Source organism: Colletotrichum navitas, assembly GCF_030913465.1.
Source record: "Colletotrichum navitas strain CBS 125086 chromosome Unknown LY79scaffold_17, whole genome shotgun sequence".
Classification (NCBI taxonomy): Eukaryota; Fungi; Ascomycota; class Sordariomycetes; order Glomerellales; family Glomerellaceae; genus Colletotrichum; species Colletotrichum navitas.
The window spans coordinates 117548-134728 of NW_026850563.1; the positions used below are offsets into that span (position 1 = coordinate 117548).

At 54.4% G+C, this 17181-nt stretch overlaps 7 protein-coding genes across 7 annotated transcripts; 4 read left to right on the top strand and 3 right to left on the bottom strand.

Annotated features, from left to right (window-relative positions):
• Window positions 1–758: 758 nt before the first annotated feature.
• Window positions 759–1626, top strand: LY79DRAFT_578194 (HSP20-like chaperone; the record flags this gene model as incomplete). The annotated part of the gene is made up of 3 exons (XM_060559943.1): window positions 759–786; window positions 913–1305; window positions 1412–1626. 3 exons carry the CDS (start codon window positions 759–761, stop codon window positions 1624–1626), a joined length of 636 nt encoding a protein of 211 aa, XP_060416067.1.
• A 765-nt stretch (window positions 1627–2391) lies between these two features.
• LY79DRAFT_114583 (uncharacterized protein) lies at window positions 2392–4567 on the bottom strand. Its single transcript, XM_060550730.1, has 5 exons — window positions 4183–4567; window positions 4101–4130; window positions 3111–3275; window positions 2987–3060; window positions 2392–2937 (listed from the first exon to the last, which is right to left on the bottom strand). Exons 1-5 carry the CDS (start codon window positions 4408–4410, stop codon window positions 2661–2663), a joined length of 774 nt encoding a protein of 257 aa, XP_060416068.1. The 5' UTR covers window positions 4411–4567; the 3' UTR covers window positions 2392–2660.
• A 1309-nt stretch (window positions 4568–5876) lies between these two features.
• Window positions 5877–6337, bottom strand: LY79DRAFT_511548 (oligosaccaryltransferase; the record flags this gene model as incomplete). Its single annotated transcript, XM_060554284.1, has 2 exons — window positions 5877–6105; window positions 6180–6337. Coding segments are annotated over 2 exons (387 nt in total), but the record flags the coding sequence as incomplete, so codon positions are not given.
• A 334-nt stretch (window positions 6338–6671) lies between these two features.
• Window positions 6672–7792, top strand: LY79DRAFT_668204 (uncharacterized protein; the record flags this gene model as incomplete). The annotated part of the gene is made up of 2 exons (XM_060563490.1): window positions 6672–7300; window positions 7351–7792. The coding sequence occupies 2 exons, from the start codon at window positions 6672–6674 to the stop codon at window positions 7790–7792; spliced, it is 1071 nt and encodes a 356-aa protein (XP_060416070.1).
• A 181-nt stretch (window positions 7793–7973) lies between these two features.
• LY79DRAFT_114748 (short chain dehydrogenase) lies at window positions 7974–9420 on the bottom strand. Its single transcript, XM_060550731.1, has 5 exons — window positions 9009–9420; window positions 8650–8944; window positions 8287–8593; window positions 8136–8233; window positions 7974–8050 (listed from the first exon to the last, which is right to left on the bottom strand). The coding sequence occupies exons 1-4, from the start codon at window positions 9058–9060 to the stop codon at window positions 8144–8146; spliced, it is 744 nt and encodes a 247-aa protein (XP_060416071.1). The 5' UTR covers window positions 9061–9420; the 3' UTR covers window positions 7974–8050; window positions 8136–8143.
• Window positions 9421–9912: 492 nt separating this feature from the next.
• On the top strand, window positions 9913–10911 carry LY79DRAFT_511670 (uncharacterized protein; the record flags this gene model as incomplete). Its single annotated transcript, XM_060554292.1, has 1 exon — window positions 9913–10911. The coding sequence occupies one exon, from the start codon at window positions 9913–9915 to the stop codon at window positions 10909–10911; it is 999 nt and encodes a 332-aa protein (XP_060416072.1).
• Window positions 10912–13591: 2680 nt separating this feature from the next.
• LY79DRAFT_547704 (kinase-like domain-containing protein) lies at window positions 13592–16189 on the top strand. The gene is made up of 4 exons (XM_060557349.1): window positions 13592–14720; window positions 14786–15085; window positions 15148–15526; window positions 15576–16189. The coding sequence occupies exons 1-4, from the start codon at window positions 13889–13891 to the stop codon at window positions 15964–15966; spliced, it is 1902 nt and encodes a 633-aa protein (XP_060416073.1). The 5' UTR covers window positions 13592–13888; the 3' UTR covers window positions 15967–16189.
• Window positions 16190–17181: the final 992 nt, after the last annotated feature.

Here is a 17181-nt window from a genome sequence, read left to right on the forward strand (position 1 = left end):
TTCTGCCATGATGCGCCTAACTTCAGAGCTGCAGGAAAAAGCCAGCATCCACTCAGATCACTGTTCGTACCTACCTATTTTGTGGGGTTGCAAGGGGGAGGGGAGGCTGGAAAGAACTCTCTGGCCGTTTTACCGAACGTCAGCAAAGAGGGGAAGACAGGGGACGGTACTTGGTACTGGAGCCAAAGTCCCACGCAAATGGAAGTACCTGGTAATCACTAGAATGGCAGGAAGAAGCTCAGCCAGCCCAGAACAGAGAGGGGATTTCCAAGTGAACAGTGCCGTTCAGCCCTGCCAGGGTTAGGTCGGCAGCGGACCACAAACAGTGTGTAGTTCTGTCTGCCTGCTTAGTTAGTGCCTAGATACCTAGGTAGGTAGTCAGTGTGGGTTGCCGCCACATCTTTTGGATTCGAGCGCCTTCCACAATTGCCCGTGATCTCTGCAGGCGGCCACTAGAACCCACCCAACCTCACGACCGCCCCCAACCAATGGCCCTGCCTTTTCAAACCCGTAGCCTCACAGCCACCTTCCAGCTTCTCCTCCCTCCCACACTTCAACCACCAACTCCCACCTCTTGCAACTCGAAACAAGTTGTCAATTTTCTTTCCGGACGAGAGACCTTCTGATACTCTCTTTACTTGGTCATCTTGCTACTTGCCATTTGCCTCACAGCAACCCATTTGCGCTCCGCGTAAAAAAGAAAACTACCCCTCATCCCCCGTCATAGCTCCTTACACGACACATTGCGAACCAGCAAAATGTCTGCCGCCACGTCAACCCCCGAAGGTAAGTGCAGCCTCCTCCCTCTCCCCAATGGAGCATTCCATGATATCAATCGTCGCTTCATAGTCTCCAACAACTTTATTTTCCGTCGCATTCTCGACCAAACCAGAAGCTAACCAACCGCAACAGTTCTCTGGGCCCAGCGCTCCAGCTCGTCTGAACCCTCCAAGAACTTCGTCTACCTGACCATCTCCGTCCCCGATGTTCCCGCCTCAAACCTCAAGCTTGACCTTAAGCCTACCGGCTTGTCGTTCAGCGGCCACTCCGACACCCTGAAGCGCTCATACGCAGTAGACCTCGAGTTCTACGCCGAGATCGACCCCGCAGAGAGCAAAATCAACCACACTGCTAAGAATGTAGAGCTCAAGCTCCAGAAGAAGGAGCTCAAGGAGGAGTACTGGCCCCGCCTGCTCAAGGAGGCCAAGAAGGCTCACTTCCTCAAGACCGACTTTGACAAGTGGGTCGACGAGGACGAGCAGGACGAGGCTGCTGAGGAAGACTTCTCTCAGTTCGGTGGCATGGGTATGTAACTCAATCCATCCCTGTTGCGATGTCCCGCCATTGGCGGATTGTAGCACAGACGACTCTTCCGTTCACAACCTCGGAGGCTAACATAACAACTTGATAGGCGGCATGCCCGGCATGGGAGGTGCTGGCGGCGACTTTGGCGGCATCGACTTCTCCAAGCTTGGCGGCGGCGGCGGTCTTCCCGATATGGGAGACATGGAAGACGACGAGGAGGGCGATGACGACGATGACATGCCGCCTCTGGAGGGTGAGGATGACGGCAAGGCCCCCGCCGCCGCCGCCGGCGGCGCCGACGCCAAGGCTGCGGAGAAATAAATCATATTATCCTCTGAACCATCACCCATATCCGAGACGGCTTCCCGGCTGTGCTGAGCCAGCGACAACGGCTACGCGGAGACCGCGGATTACGCTCTAGACTAACGACCTGAATGTATTCCCTCTTGAAATCAAAAGACAGAAAGAAAGACGATTCGTGAAATTTGGGACTGGTTATCATGTCTATTGGCGAGAGAGCGAGAGCGCGGGGGCAAAGAGAGGCGACGACGGCGGAGGCATTTGACGAATGGATACCAAGGTCATGTTTCTCCCATCTCGTGGCGATAGCCTCTTTCCGTTGGCACCCGATCCTCGAGGAAGCGCGCCTGATTACGACGAAGACGAATCAATCCAGCAAACCATACCCAGCTTTATTCCCCTTGTGATCTTGTGCAATCTTGATTCCTGCCATACCATACGTCCAGCGCGTCTAAATGCCGACTGCCCAAGTGCTCTGTTAAATGAGCGACGAGAGACGCTGCCCAAGGTGGAATGAAGGCTTCTGTACATCGTCATCAAGAATCGACCCAGCATTGGTGGGTTGATCTCAGATGTTCAAGACACGGGAGTTTATTAACCGTAGCTCAAATCGGAGAGAATCCAAGTCCTATTCACCCGCAATTCCATGGAATGATCAGTAGTTGGGTGCCCGGCGCTTTGTACATTAAAGTCTGTCCTACGATGGGTTCGCTATGATACAAGCCCTGTTGTAACCTGGGCGAAACAGATGAAAGGTTTATGTGTGTTCCGGCTCATCGAAGCCGAAGCGCCGTTTTGTTGTGTTTTGGGGTCGCGCCGAAACGCTGGGAGAGGGGCAATTTGCAAGCTCGAAATAAGCAAGCTGTGTAGAAACCAAGCCGGGAATCCCTGAACCTGCATGTGTTCACTCTCCTTCCGGCAATCTGTACGAGTGCTCCATGAAACACGAAAAGGGAAAGATGACGGGCGCCCCCCTGCGCGATGTACCTCTTCGACCTCCTTCAATCATGGCCTCCCACTGGTGAATCCAAGATCAAGCTTAACCAGCCTTGTCTTTACATGATTTCGTCTTCCATAGGGGCATCGCCATTGGCAGCTGCGGGAGCCGCAGCAGCGGGAGCAGCGTTCTCACCGGCGGCGTTGGTGCCGGACTCGAAGTAGTCGGCCATCTCCGAGTCCAACTCCTCCGCGGTCTTCTTCGCGGGGCGGCCGGTGCGTGCACGGCGTTCCGGCTTTTTGCCACGAGCGCCAGGGGCAGCAGCACCCTTGTTGCCTGCGTTGGCAGTGTTGCGCTTGTTGTTGGCAGCGGACTTGGGTTGAGCCTTGGGCTGACTGCTGACGAGTTAGATTGCGCCTGATCGTCCGCCAGGGTGTCACTTACGTGGTGCGCTCAGCAAGCGACTTCGTGGGCGGGATGACATTGGCCGCTTGAGAAGCACCGACGACAATCTCAATCTGCGACGAGTTAGATTCAATCCGGAAACACAACATTGGTGGTGTCCTACCTTGATAGGGCGGTTGTCGACGAGAAGACCGTTCAGCTTTTGGAAGGCCTTGCTAGCGCCGTCCGGCTCGCGGAAAGTAATGTTGGCGATTCCGCGACTGACAGAGTTGGGTCCGTAGGAGATTTCTACTCTCTTGATGGGTCCAACTGACGTGACGAAGTACTCCTGAGGGGAACCGATGTTAGTTATCCGCAAGCGCTGATGTTTAGTCACAATCGTCATCCGAAACCGCGCCGCACTGGGGCAAGAATTCGAGGAATCCAAGTATGGTCGAGAGCACGATGAACGAAGCAGCGAGCAGAGCAGTGAGCGTTAGTACGCGTGTCAGCGTCTATCCCCCGGGAAACCGCGTATTGGGTTGTCACATGCTCAGTCGCTATCACTTCGGAGGGTATCACCCCAAGTCGTAACAGCTGCTGAAGGCAAATCTCGAACCAGATGGCCGTAGAACCGCGGCAAAGACCGTTTTCAGGCCTCGAGACCGTCTGTGTGGGCACCTCAGATCCCAGCGGTGCGCAATCCAAATGTTGGTAGGTTGGCATATCGAAAGCAATGAAGCCGAATATCGAAGCCGTCCTAGCCTGTGCTGCGCCGATGCTCACTGCTGTGCTCGCTGGAAAGGGCTTCATATCGCATTGCCATGTTTAACGAGCAGCATCAGACCAAGCTTATGTGAATATGCGTCATAAACAGCCAACGCCCCGTTTCTCAGTCGGCGGTACCACTCTGCTCGTGTGCTGACCAGGCTACTCGAGAGGATACTGTGGTTGCGCGACAGGGGCGTGCTCAACTTCCAATGGTTTCTGCACCGTATTTCAGGATCGCAGGTTTGAGGAAGGAGTCTTGCGGCGTCTTGGCAAATTCCAGTTGGCAGGTGGCAATGGCCACGCAGGGCTTGCTCTCGCTACGACGCCGGTTGGGAAGGAGGACGGGCGAGAAATAACATGTCGAACAAAGTCCGAGGGCTGAAGAGCCTTATCGGCAACATACCTTGATCTGTTGCTCGTTGACATCCTTGGGCTTTGAACGCGTTAGTCATGTCTGGATTCAAGACGCAAGGAGAGGATCTTACCAGGTTGCTCACGATGACCTTGCTGTCACCGGTGCCTTGCGCGGGCTTGGCGGTATTGGGCTTGTTTGCGGCGGCACGCGCAGGCTTTGATGTCTTCTGAACACCGCCGACTGGGGCTGCGGCAGCTGGGCGACCGCCAGTGGATCGTCGCTGAGAGCGGCGACCGCCGGCAGAGCGACGCTGGGTGGAGAGGATCTCGTCAAGAGACTGGTTGAGCTTGGCAGACATGATGAATGTGGATTTCGGGGTGGTCGACTGGGTTGTTTTGGTGATATTTATGGTAAAACAAATAAGATGCTGCGATGGAGTAACAGCGAGGTCGATGGCTCCTTCCTACTATGGTTCGGGCCAAGAGCGCGATCCGAGATGAAGATGTGATAAGGCGAATAATCAAAGGTCGACGCGTTGATGATCTGCGCGACGACGGAGGTCGTATGCGAAGTGGTCGGTTTGAAGAAAAAGTAAGAGAGAATACAGCGGCTGCACAGATAATGCAGCAAGAGAAAGAGAGCGCGGTCTTGAGGTCGAGGGGTCTTGTAAAGCTAGGTTTTTGAGGATTGCCTGGGGGTGGGAGGAGAAAGGTTGCGAAAGGAAGGGGAGACGCGAAAAGGGAAAGGAGAAGGCCAGTTTTGCCAGTGGAAGCGTCTGGCCCTGGGGGAAGCGGCAGGCTGCGGGCCCGCCTGACCAAAACAAGAGGGGCCTAAAAGGTGAGGACTCCGGTCCTTGGGCGGCGAACAAGGGAAGCTAGTCCGTTTCTGGACATATGACAGGGGTCCACTTGAGCTGCTGCTGCCTTCTCAGCCACACATCATCCCCTGTCTGCCATCCTGTTGTTCGGTTCCCGATTCAGGGACGTTCGCTTCACTTTTGACTTCTGCATCCGTCAGCTTCCTTCCCGAAGATATCTAGCTACCTGGTAGCAAGTGCAAAACAAACGGGCAGGATGGTAGCAGAACTAGAGGCGAAGACGCATCGCACACAGGACGGCGAATCTTAGAGATGCGAGTATCAACGAGCCGGACAGACGCAGGTGTTACAGGGCGTATTATGCTTTGGCAAAGCCGTGGACCGTCGACCATCATGTCAGCAAGGGGAATCATCACAAGGAAAGGCTCAGCAATCCTGAAATACTATGTGAGAATATACATGAAGCTGCCTGCAATTCAGCAAAGCCAGTGGCTCCACAGGCGTTAGCATTACCGTAGGGCTTCCTTCTGTTCTAGAGCTGGCAATCCGACCTAGTTAGCCTGACCCTGCGGAGAGAGGTTATCTTCGCATGCCTTTGCAGCACTTGGTATCTGAAACGCATATATAATGCAAACCTGAGTGTTGTTGCCTGGCGCACGACTTCTCAAAAAGAACCATGTTCATTATGCAGTGCTTGAGTGTTTCAATTGTGTATCTTGAAGGGGAGCCTGGTGGCCCCTTCCGAGTATCTGCTGCTTTCGTCGCAGGTCAGAACAGCGTTATGTTGTTGTCCTTGTTCTTATTTACGCGCGGTGCTGAGCTGCGGCAAGTGCCCATCGTTGTGTCCCTCGCATCCTGTCTCTTCCGCTGTCGATCGGAGTCTTGCGTCGCCCGCGCCGAGGCATCGCCGTCATTGTTATCGCAAACGTTCACTTTTTTCTTCCTCGCCAGTGATAGTACAAGTGGTCCATCTTGACCATGGTAGCCTTAATCCCAGGCGCGCGCCTCTACGGCACAGCCTTTGCGGACTTGGCAGGCTGGACAGGCTTCGCGGGCTGCTCCTCTTCCCTATTGACTTCGACGTAGTGGTAAAGAATGATCAAAACCATGGCGGCGGAGCCAAGAAAAATCGCAAGGCGGTAGAGATCGTTGTCGGATATCATGATGGGCTTAGGACTGTCTGTGCAATAGCAATTGGAGTGGGCGTCGTGGTAGGTAGAAAGTTTGCGGGATTGTCTGCGGTTCGTAGTGTAAGCTTTCTTTACTTTGCAAACTAGACCTGAGAACAATCCGTAAGAATGGCGACTTACGTTCTCCCAATATTGAATCCACAAGTCAGGAACAAGAAGTGGAACGATACTTTAGTGCACTTGTATTTGTCTGGGCGGCGCACATGGAGCTTGGGATGAGGACGATGGTGTTGAGCCAAACGGACAACTAGACCACACTGGAGCTTTCGGCCGCTGGAGTGACTTGCTGTCCTCCATTTCAGTTGCCGTGACCCCCTGGTCAACTCTGCCTGCGCTGACGCTCCGCCCCCACCAATGCCAGCCCTTCACGTGACCCGCCCACCGTGCCTTGAACTTCTGACTTCATCCACGCCTCCCACTCTTCTTGCACCCAGTGCCGACTTTTTACATTGCGTCGATCTCCGTGGAACCTCGTTACCCCCGACCGCTGTCAACCCCCAGAACAACACAGCCTAGACAGAACCCAGTCGAAGCGGCCATCTTCTCGTTTTGGAAGTCAATAGCTTCAACACATCGTCTTTTCCTTCGTCGTACACCGATTACCCCGCCAAGATGCCTCCCAAGAAGAATGACAAGGGCGCCAAGAAGCCGGCTGCCGGCAAGGTCCTCGAGGACAAGACCTTTGGTATGAAGAACAAGAAGGGCGGTGCAGCTCAGAAGCAGATTGCTCAGTTGCACTCATCGATGAAGAACGGCGGCAGCGCTGAGCAGAAGCGCAAAGAGGCAGAGAAGGCACAAAGGGAGAGAGAGAAGAAGGCGGCAGAAGACGCCAAGAGGGAAACTGAGATGCTCTTGAACAAGCCCGCCCAGATCCAAAAGGTACCTTTCGGCGTGGATCCCAAGACTGTTGTCTGTATTTTCTTCAAGAAGGGCAACTGTGAGAAAGGCAAGAAGTGCAAGTTCTCCCACAACCTCGAGGACGAACGAAAGACGGTAAAGAAGAACTTGTACACGGACACCCGCAAGGAAGAGGAAGAGAAGAAGAAGGCCGAGACATCTGCAGACTGGGACGAGGAGAAGCTCCGTTCCGTCGTCCTTTCCAAGAAGGGCAACCAACAGACTACCACAGACAAAGTCTGCAAGTTCTTTGTCGAGGCCATCGAGGATGGCAAATACGGATGGTTCTGGATCTGTCCAAACGGAGGTGACAAGTGCAAATACAAGCACGCCCTGCCCCCTGGGTAAGTCGATTACGGCCCGGGGACAAACTTGGAGACTAACACAGTTGTAGATTCATCCTGAAGACCAAGGAGCAGCGGGCTGCCGAGAAGGCCTTGATGGACAAGTCTCCCCTCAAGACTCTCACCCTCGAAGACTTCCTCGAGTCTGAACGACACAAACTCACTGGAACCCTCACACCGGTCACGCCAGAGACATTCGCCAAGTGGAAGAAGGATCGTTTGGACAAAAAGGCCGCCGAGGAACAGGCCAAGAAAGCCAAGGAAGCAACTGGTCGTGCCCTGTTCGAAAGTGGCAACTGGCGGACAGCAGAGGACGAAGACGAAGAAGAAGACGAAGACGACGACGACGGAGTTTGGAACTTGGAGAAGCTACGGGCCGAGACTCAGGCTCTCCGCGACAAGAGGGAAGAGGAACGTCTACTGGCTCTCAACGGTGGCACGCTTCCGCCGGTGGTACCGGACACGGCAGCTGCCGGGGCGTCAGGATCTTGAATTTGCTAACGGTCAAGCAACCTTCCTGTACACGCCCGAGGCCGCGAGCGCCACCACGAAATAGGCCGATTCCGAGCACCTGCATGACCAGGTTCATACGGCGGCCGTGTGGATGCTACGCCAAGCCACGATGGCGGATTCGTCTACCCTCACCCTAAGATCAATGAAGTATGACTACGTTCGCGACGTGCACACTACGATCCGAAGATGGGTATATGTGAGGCTACCACTAGGATATCATTGAGGGTCTCTGACTATCTAGACATGCCATACCTTAAGTTGGCGATTGTTCCATATCCATGACGTGGACCCCCGGACTCGGCTCTTGGAGCCATGAACAGACCTTCTCGCTCAGTATTTCTCCACATAGGGCCTGATGTCAATCTCCTGAGTGAAGGCGGATCGGTGTTGCGTATGCAGATGCCAGTACGTCTCCGCAATCTCGACGAACTAGTCAGCAGGGGTCTTCTGTATAGTGAATGCTACGGACTTACGGCGTCCGGTGAGATTTTGCCGTCTTCGGCACCGTTGTTAACGGTAAATCCCTTGGTCCTAGGTATTTCAATCACTCCGTCAATGATTGCATGCGATACATGAACACCCTTGGGACCGAACTCGCGGGCCAGACTCTGGCCCAAAGCACGGAGAGCAAATTTGCCCGCAGCGAATGAACCGAACAAGGCAGAACCCTTGATGGACGCCGTGGCTCCTGTGATGATCAGAGACGGCGGGTGAGGCGACTCCGGCACCGACTCGAGTAGAAGGGGTAGTGTCTTTTGCGCAAATGTGAAGAATCCCTTTCTGCGGCTGCGTGTCAGTAGTTGCCGTCAGTTCGGTACGCAGTCTATTCTACGTACGGTGCTGCATCGAGACTGGCATCCAGTTCCTCCCTCTTGAGCTCAAGGAATGGCTTCCTAGCGAAGCCGCCGGCGACGTTGTATACTGCGACGGCGAGCTTGCTTCCAGGAAGGATCTTCTTGATGGATTCGAATGCGGCATTGACGGCAGCCTCATCCGTAGCGTCGGCGGTGAGGCCGAAAGCCTGCCCCCCAGCTTCCTTGATCTCGGTGACGATGGAGCTGTAGCTCTCCGGCTTGCGAGCAAGCAAGACAACTGGGTAGGCTTGGGCGAAGCGGAGCGCTGTCGCGCGGCCTGTTATTGATTAGCTCCGGTTGCGCACCGATACACATATGCTGTAGTCAGGCGCTGCTCTGACCTGTTCCGGGACCGACTCCGGATATGATAGCGTAGAAGGACTTGGAAGCCATGATTGGTAATTGCAATTGAAAAGAAGGCACGGCGCAATGTAAGAGATGGTGGTCAAGAATCGTAGAAGCGGTGGATAAGTATCTCTGTGCGAGAGGGGGGAAAAGGAAGCTTTGTATTTATGGGATGCTTGCATGTAGTCGGCACGGTCCGTGATATTAGACCATCGGTCGGATCAATGACGGCATTTACGGAGGGCCGAACGGGATGCTTGATTAATAATGTCTCCCCGGCTGCTCGATTAATAATCGCTCCCTAGCTGCTCTATTGATGGCCTCCGACGTGATCCGATAGAAGGGGTGAGGAGCGTCCATAGGTGACATGGCGCTATATTAAGTCACGATTGCGTCTCGGAAGTGGTTACCACAGTATTACACTGAGATGCGGAATACGGCTGTGCAGTGTACTAAAGTCATGTTGAAGATGCACATGACGGTTAGGTGCAACACCTTCTGTCCCATTAAATTCCACATCACTTAGAGCGCTCTGGGACAACGGTTGGCTACCTCACCTAGGTTGTGTACTGCTGAACGCGTCGCCGCAGGAGGTTTGATGGACAGAGAGCGAGAGCCGGAAACCACCCCAAGGTGGCCTGCCCCGCTTATTGCCGATTCTGTCAACCGCGTCTCTGGCGTATCAACGCGTCCTTAGCTACCTAGGTACTAAAGTAGGTTCTTTAACCTCAACTTAAATCAACCCGGGACAAGACTCAGTGAACGAATCTTGCATTTCCCTCTACGGTGCTTCTTACCAGAGCTTCCACTATGCCCCCGCCATTACCAACAGAACCGCAGGCGGGCTCGACTCCAACGGGCCTGGGAAACCCGCCACTACCACGTCAACGTACCCTCGATATGTTCCTCAGCCAGTCTGGCGGCAGAAGCCTGCCATCAGCTTTGCCGCCGTTAGTTCCACCGAAGAGGACATCGACTGCCCAGCCGGCCCCGCGATCGTCATTTGCGGTCGTTATCAATTCAAGCCCGAGCAAGCAATCAGAAGCAGCTCTTAGGAGGACGGTGGAGGATGATGCGGATGACTTGATGACCTCGGGCTTCTCTCCCCAGTTCAGAAAATTGGCAGCTCAAGCCGCGTTAGATGTGAGCCTTGCCAAGCCGGCCTTACCAACCTCCACTACAGACGAGCCAGATGTAGCCTCGCCTGGGACAAGTCCTCTTCTGCCGCAGCCTCGGAAACGTGGCCGGCCAAAAGGCTTCCGACCAAACCGGCCGGGTACGAAGACTTTGCAGGATGAGCCTCCGACAACGGGGCCGAGAAAGTTGCGGCCGGATAGGCCCAAGACTGGTGCTCTGTACGCAGGCAAAAGACGAGGGCGTCCCCCAAAAGCACCATCGCCGCAGCCAAGAACTATCTACGAGGGACTGAACCCACACTTCATCGTCTTCATCTGCGAGTGGGAGGGGTGCAGAGCCGAGCTGCACAACTTTGCAACACTGCGAAAGCATGTCCTCGTGGTCCATGCGAGAGCCGAACCGTTTGCGTGTCGATGGGCCCAATGTGCCGAGCAGCAGCCGGCTCACATATTCTCCACATCCGCGCACCTCAAGTCTCACTTGGAGGGTTTACACATGCCTCCAATCGCCTGGCAGGTAGGGGACGGGCCACAGGTGTCATTCAAGCGATACGTGCCCGATAACGGGACCGAGCTCCCAGGCTACCTTTTTGACAAGGCGGGCCATCAGGTCACACCGTCTATACGAGATCAGAAGGAAGAAGACTTTTACACGTGGCGCAACAACAGACGGAGGCTCAAGAACCTTTTGCTCCTACGAGATCAGAATATGCCAAGTGATGGAGAAGACAACGGGACGGAGGAGACGACGGAAGAGAGATGACGCAACTGGACTGCGCCTCCCTAGGGATAAAAGAGGGTGAAGGGATCCCGCTGTGAAAAGCCCCCGGGACTGTTGCTCACGGGCTCGGCCGCTGGGGGATGCCGGTGAGCGGCTTCCCACTTCCCCAGACAACCACAGATGGGCTGTCGGGATCTCAGTATGAAGGGTAGCGGAAAAGCCGGAGTATCTGGTTGTATTCGAGCACGGTCGTTACAAAGGGGACGGGCTTGGCGTTGCGACTCTCGCTTCACTGGATTGGCTGGTCTGACTGGAAGGGAGAAAAGGGCCCGGGACGAGTTTGACAGCATTCCCGTCTTACATCATAAGCGGGGATGTGCGTTGTTTTGTGGGGGAGTTGCATGAGAAGGGCGAGTGGGGTGACACCTCAGTATCCAGGGAGGGCCGGTGCTCAGGAAGAAACATGTCCCAGCAGCCCTCTCTGTCTCTCTTTCTCTCTCTCTCTCTCTCTCTCTCTCTCTCGCGTCCGCAGGGTTGCGGGAACAGGCCGATCCAACGGATGGCATGGAGTTTCATGACATGGAAGGTGTTATCAGGCAATCGGGCCAACCGGAACAGGCTTTTAGAAAGTAAAGTAGCAAGGCAAAAGGGCGCGAAGACCGAGTTCTAGAATACTTCCAATGCGGCGTACATAGGTAAACTACTGTCCATCACTGGCGGCCGACGGGGCCTAGATGTGGGAGATGGAGGCGAATCATTCGTGGGAAAGCGGACGACAGCTGACGACAGCTAAACTACCTGGCAATGGAAGGGGCCGCGTGCACGGGTTTTGTTCCCCTCCCCCCTCCCTTCTGACCTTTTCGATCCGTCTCTTTGTTGGTCAGGACGCGGACGGACTTGTCTTGCCTAGGAATTACAGCGTACTGGCATGTTGGCACATCGGCTTGTCCTCAATGGTGCGGATGGCTGAAATGGACCGATTGAAGGGGAGGGAAGCGCCCGCCGCCAGCATCGCAGTAGTTTGGCGGTGCTAGTGCTGGGATTACACGGCGTATGTACGGATACCTAGGTAGGTATGTAGGTAGGTAGGTAGGCAACCATGTAGGTATTAGGTACGAGAGTATCCGTACACCATTTGTAATCGCGTCGCGCACCGAGTAAAGGTAGGCGCGTGAGTGAGTGAGTGTCTTGCAAGTATTGGCAGAGTCTCGTCTGCATGTTTGAGAGAGTCAAGCCCAAAGTTTTCCAACCGATCGGCGTGGAATGGGCTACCAACTAGCAAAGGGTTTTGGCCTCGGTATCTGTGCTTTATTTTGCATATCCATCCGATGATTTGCTGCTTTTCGTTGGGTGTTTTACGGGAGCAAGCCTCTCTCTCTCTCTCTCTCTCTCTCTCTCTTCAAGGGCAGGGGGCGAAAACACACCCCAGCATAGGTATATGATGACCAGCCAGCAGCAAGGGTCGTTACCTTCATTTTTGTTTTATTTTATGATATCTAGGTAGGCGCTGTGCTTTGGCACGCAGTTGGCCAGGTGAGGCTCGTATTACCAGCCCGGTGGCCGTCTTGTGTATATTCGGCCGCGGGGCAGGGGGCCTGAGCTCAGTACTAAGTACTAACCAAGGCTCTGGGTTGGGGGTCGTCTTGTAACTACCGGTAGGTAACTTGTTCTAGTATTCCCGTCGCTCCTCTCTTGTGCTGTGGACGTCGAGGGAAGATGTGGTTGCATGAGCATGTACCAGAACACGAACATTTCCAGGAACAAGATTGTGAGTGAGGCAATAGGTAGGCATCAATGATTTCAGCTTGCGCTAGAGATAGAGTTGGGGAATTGAGGGGTCGGATCAGACCAGTGAAATGCATTGCAGATAGATGCGAGGTAGGGATACAAAGCTACCGGCTGGGTAGTATGTAGCTATGCTGTCTACATTACGCATAGAACCCTTCAGAGCAAAAACGCAATTGGGGATCGCAGTCGAGCATCCATCCACCCATTCATCCGTCCTCCAAGGGACTTTCCGATGGGAGGGAGGGAGACGAGGGAAAAGTCCGGCAAAAATAGCACCAATGGCAAGAACCGGTCAGTCAGCCAGCCAGCCAAGCCCGCGCTGCCAGACCTTGCTGTAGGTAGGTACCTAGTAGACAGAAACCACCATAGGTACCTACCTACCTAGGTACTGGAACCTACTACCGGTACTGTACCTATAGGCCGCCAGAACCTGAACCGGACAATCCCTATCCAAAGAAACCGACGCGTCCCATTCTGGGTGTCTGTGTCTGCCCGCCGCCCCCTTCCCCTTCCTTTCCCAGTGGCACGTCGCACACACAAGTGGTCGTCCCATTCCCCGGGAGGATGCGCGTGTTTACACTACGGTCCTAGACTGGGTTCCTCCTCTCTTGCACTGCCCGAGAGCCACTGACTACTACTTACTGGATGGGCGGATGATGGAAGGGAAAGGTGGGCCGGAGGCGAGAGAAAGAGCGAAACCCAGCGACCCCCAATGGGGTCTAGACGAGACCACCACGGGTGGCCGCCACCACCAGTGCAGTGAGCGAACCCACCACGCCCATGCCCATACCCATGCCCGCCGCCATCGAACCAACGAGCGGGGAGTATGGGAAGGTGTCAAGGCCATCCGAGAAGCCGCCTATGCCCGCCCGCCCACATTACTAACTCGGCTTCGACCCTCGCCTCACCTCACCTACCTTACCGTCCCGTTCCATGCCTCTGTCACCTACCTACCTACCTACCCACCTGCCTACCTGCATCTCTCCTGACCTACCTCTTGGGTTTTTTTGTCCTTTTTTTGTGACGCTACTTACACTACGCATCCAGGCCCACGTTCCTCTCGTTTCAACCTTCACCTTCACCTCGCGTCTAGTCTGCTGCCACTCAACTCTCAAATTGCTCTCCGCCCTTCCGATCCCATCGACCGGCCCCCCCCCCCCTTCGCTTCTCCCGCAATTGTCCAGTCAGCCATGGCATCGGTCGCTTGATCGCGCACCCCCGAGATTCCGACATGCCTGCCAGCCGAACCCACCAGAATGGCGCCGCCCAGTTTAATCAGAAGCTGAAGAACCTCTTCCGTATCAACCTTAACAGCGGCGCCGACCGAGACCGAGAGAAGTCCTCCACCGCCCATATTCAAACTTCCGCAGATGCATCATCTCCCGCCCGCCCAGAGATCCGGAGCAAGTTCGGTAGCAGCTTCTTCAAAGGCACCGTCGGCCGATTGAGGACGAATACCACCGCTAGCGAAGGCAACCCTCTCGACGAGGCTCTGAGTCCGACCGCACACGCGAACCCCTACTTTATTCACCAGGGCCAGCCAGGCCTCCGTCACCACAACAACGAGTCGGTCCCCCCAAGTCCTCCAGATACCCCCAACTTCAAGATCCAGGGCCCCGACGGTGGCCCCGAGCAGCAGACGACCAGTGCCGGCAGGGAGGAATTGGCGCGGAAACTTAGGAGAGTCGCCAGCGCACCCAATGCCCAGGGCTTGTTCTCCAAGGGAAAGGGCAGCGCTGAGCGCCCGGCCACCGCAGAGTTGAGCAAGGATCCTCTGGTCCTCGACAATAACTCGGGCACCCTCGAGATGGTCGACGCTTCCAAGGTCAACGATTCTTCCTCCTCTAGCCTGGGCGTCCCCGACCAGGACGTCCTCGGTAACCTGCCGCCCCCGAACCGTAATCCAGCCTTCCGGAGGACGTACAGTTCCAATTCGATCAAGGTTCGCGACGTCGAGGTTGGCCCCCAAAGCTTCGACAAGATCAAGTTGATCGGCAAGGGAGATGTTGGCAAGGTCTATCTGGTCCGCGAGAAGAAGAGCAGCCGGCTCTACGCCATGAAAGGTACGGCCGATTCCCGCCTTTTTCAGCTACTGATGTCTCCGACCTGGCACTGACTTGACATATAGTGCTGAGCAAGAAGGAGATGATCAAGCGGAATAAAATTAAGCGTGCCCTCGCCGAGCAGGAAATCCTGGCTACGAGTAACCATCCCTTCATCGTCACGCTATACCACTCATTCCAGTCCGAGGACTATCTGTACTTGTGCATGGAATACTGCATTGGTGGAGAGTTCTTCCGAGCGCTGCAGACTCGCCCCGGCAAGTGCATCCCCGAGGATGACGCGCGGTTCTACGCCGCCGAGGTCACTGCGGCCTTGGAATATCTCCATTTGATGGGCTTCATCTACCGCGACTTGAAGCCGGAGAGTGAGTTCGCCAGACCATTATTACCTGCTTACAAATTGATTGCATGCTGACGTATTGTGCAGACATCCTGCTCCACCAATCGGGCCACATCATGCTTTCGGACTTTGACTTGTCTAAGCAGTCCGATCTCGGTGGAAAGCCCACCATGGTCGTCGGCAAGACGGGTACCAGCACCACGTCGTTGCACATCGACACCCGATCATGTATCGCAAATTTCCGCACCAATTCGTTCGTCGGAACAGAAGAGTACATCGCACCCGAGGTCATTAAGGGTAGCGGCCACACTAGTGCGGTGGACTGGTGGACCCTGGGTATCTTGATCTACGAGATGCTCTACGGAACTACTCCTTTCAAGGGCAAGAACCGGAACGCCACCTTTGCGAATATCCTGAGAGAAGACATTCCTTTCCCCGATCATGCCGGGGCGCCGCAATTATCCAAGTAAGGTCTGCATTCCAACCAGTTGAGCAATTAAACTAAAGAATTCCAGTCTTTGCAAATCCTTGATTCGCAAGCTCCTCATCAAGGACGAGAACCGGAGGTTAGGCGCCAAGGCTGGCGCTTCAGATATCAAAGCACACCCCTTCTTCAAGACAACCCAGTGGGCCTTGATCCGCCACATGAAGCCGCCGATTGTCCCTGTCACGGGACGCGGCATCGATACCGTCAACTTCCGCAATGTCAAAGAAAGCGAGAGTATAGACCTCAGTGGCTCTCATCCGATGCAAGGCAACCTGAAGGGGGTTCCCCTAGATAGCGGCCTGGCGACTCCTGGCGGCGATGTTGCGGTGGATCCTTTTGAGGAATTCAACAGCGTCACCCTGCACCACGACGGGGATGACGATGACCACAATTCACACCAGAATGGCCAACATTCGTGACCCTTGGCGGCGGATGATTGGTGATCCGAAGTCCGTGGCTAGTGGCCAATTCAGTTTACCAAGAGGGCTATTTGCAAAGAGATGACGGTTATCGACAGAGTGTAAGAACTAGGGATGTGGACCGACGTTGCCTACAGTCATGGACTATTATTTACAAGCGACGAAATTGAAAGGGACACGAGACTTTACGAGAGGCAGGCAAAGAAGAAGGAGAAGAAGAAGAAGAAGAAGATGAAAGCGAACGATCGAAATCCACGAGCGTCTTTGACTCGATGAACCATTTGGCTTACAAAAACTTTGTTACCCAACCCGTAACTAACGGTTCCCTACTGAGTTGGGATTCTCACGAAAAAAAGATCAGCCAGCAGCATATGGTATCTGTGCCTTCATCATTGGGAGTTTTTTGTTGTTTACTGTTGTCTTATCTCGGACTTGTTGCCTTTGTTTTCTTTTGCCTTTTCTTCTTCTTCTTTTTTTCTTTTCAAGGGAAACCCCAGGCGTTTTTTTGAGTTTGGGGAACTGGTTTATGTTCGTTCTTCTCGATTCTAGTTTTACAAAGACGAACAGAAAGGAGGGGGGAGAGGGGGGAGACAAGCTCAGAGGAAGTGAGTGAGGGCTGGGCGGGCGGGCAGAGGGGGGAATCATTAGGATTGGACCCTGTGTGCAAGCGCTTTTTGGTGGACCGTTGGGTGACTGAGAAAATAACAGAAAACCTCTTGGCGTTGGGCCGAGGTTTACGGTGTCGAAACATTTTGGTCTCTGTCAAACTACCCCATTGCCGTCCTCAACAATCAATGAAATATAAAAAAAGCTTGAGAAGAGAAGATAAGAGATACAATGCGCGTTGTACGCGCGCTAGTCGCTACGGAAGCTTGTGAATCCTTTTTTTTTTTCTCGCTCTTTTTCTCTGGTTATGAGGTACGGTCGAAGTTGGAATGCATGCTTCTTCTCACTGTTGCCTCACCCGCATCTTTCTCTCAAGACGTAGTCAGGCCAAAGTGAAGGGGGTTGGGGGGTCTCGTCAAAGCAAGGGTGTTTGGGTTTCGTTCGTTTCTTGATCGCTAAGCAGCTTGTAGCATAAACATGAGTTTATCTGAGCAGTTGCCCCAGTCCGAGGCATATTTTCTGTTATTCGCTTTCCAGATCCAGCCAGCACTTTCATCTCAGGAGGATATGCGGGGTTCCTTCACCCCCCTTCCGGACCACTTTGACGCG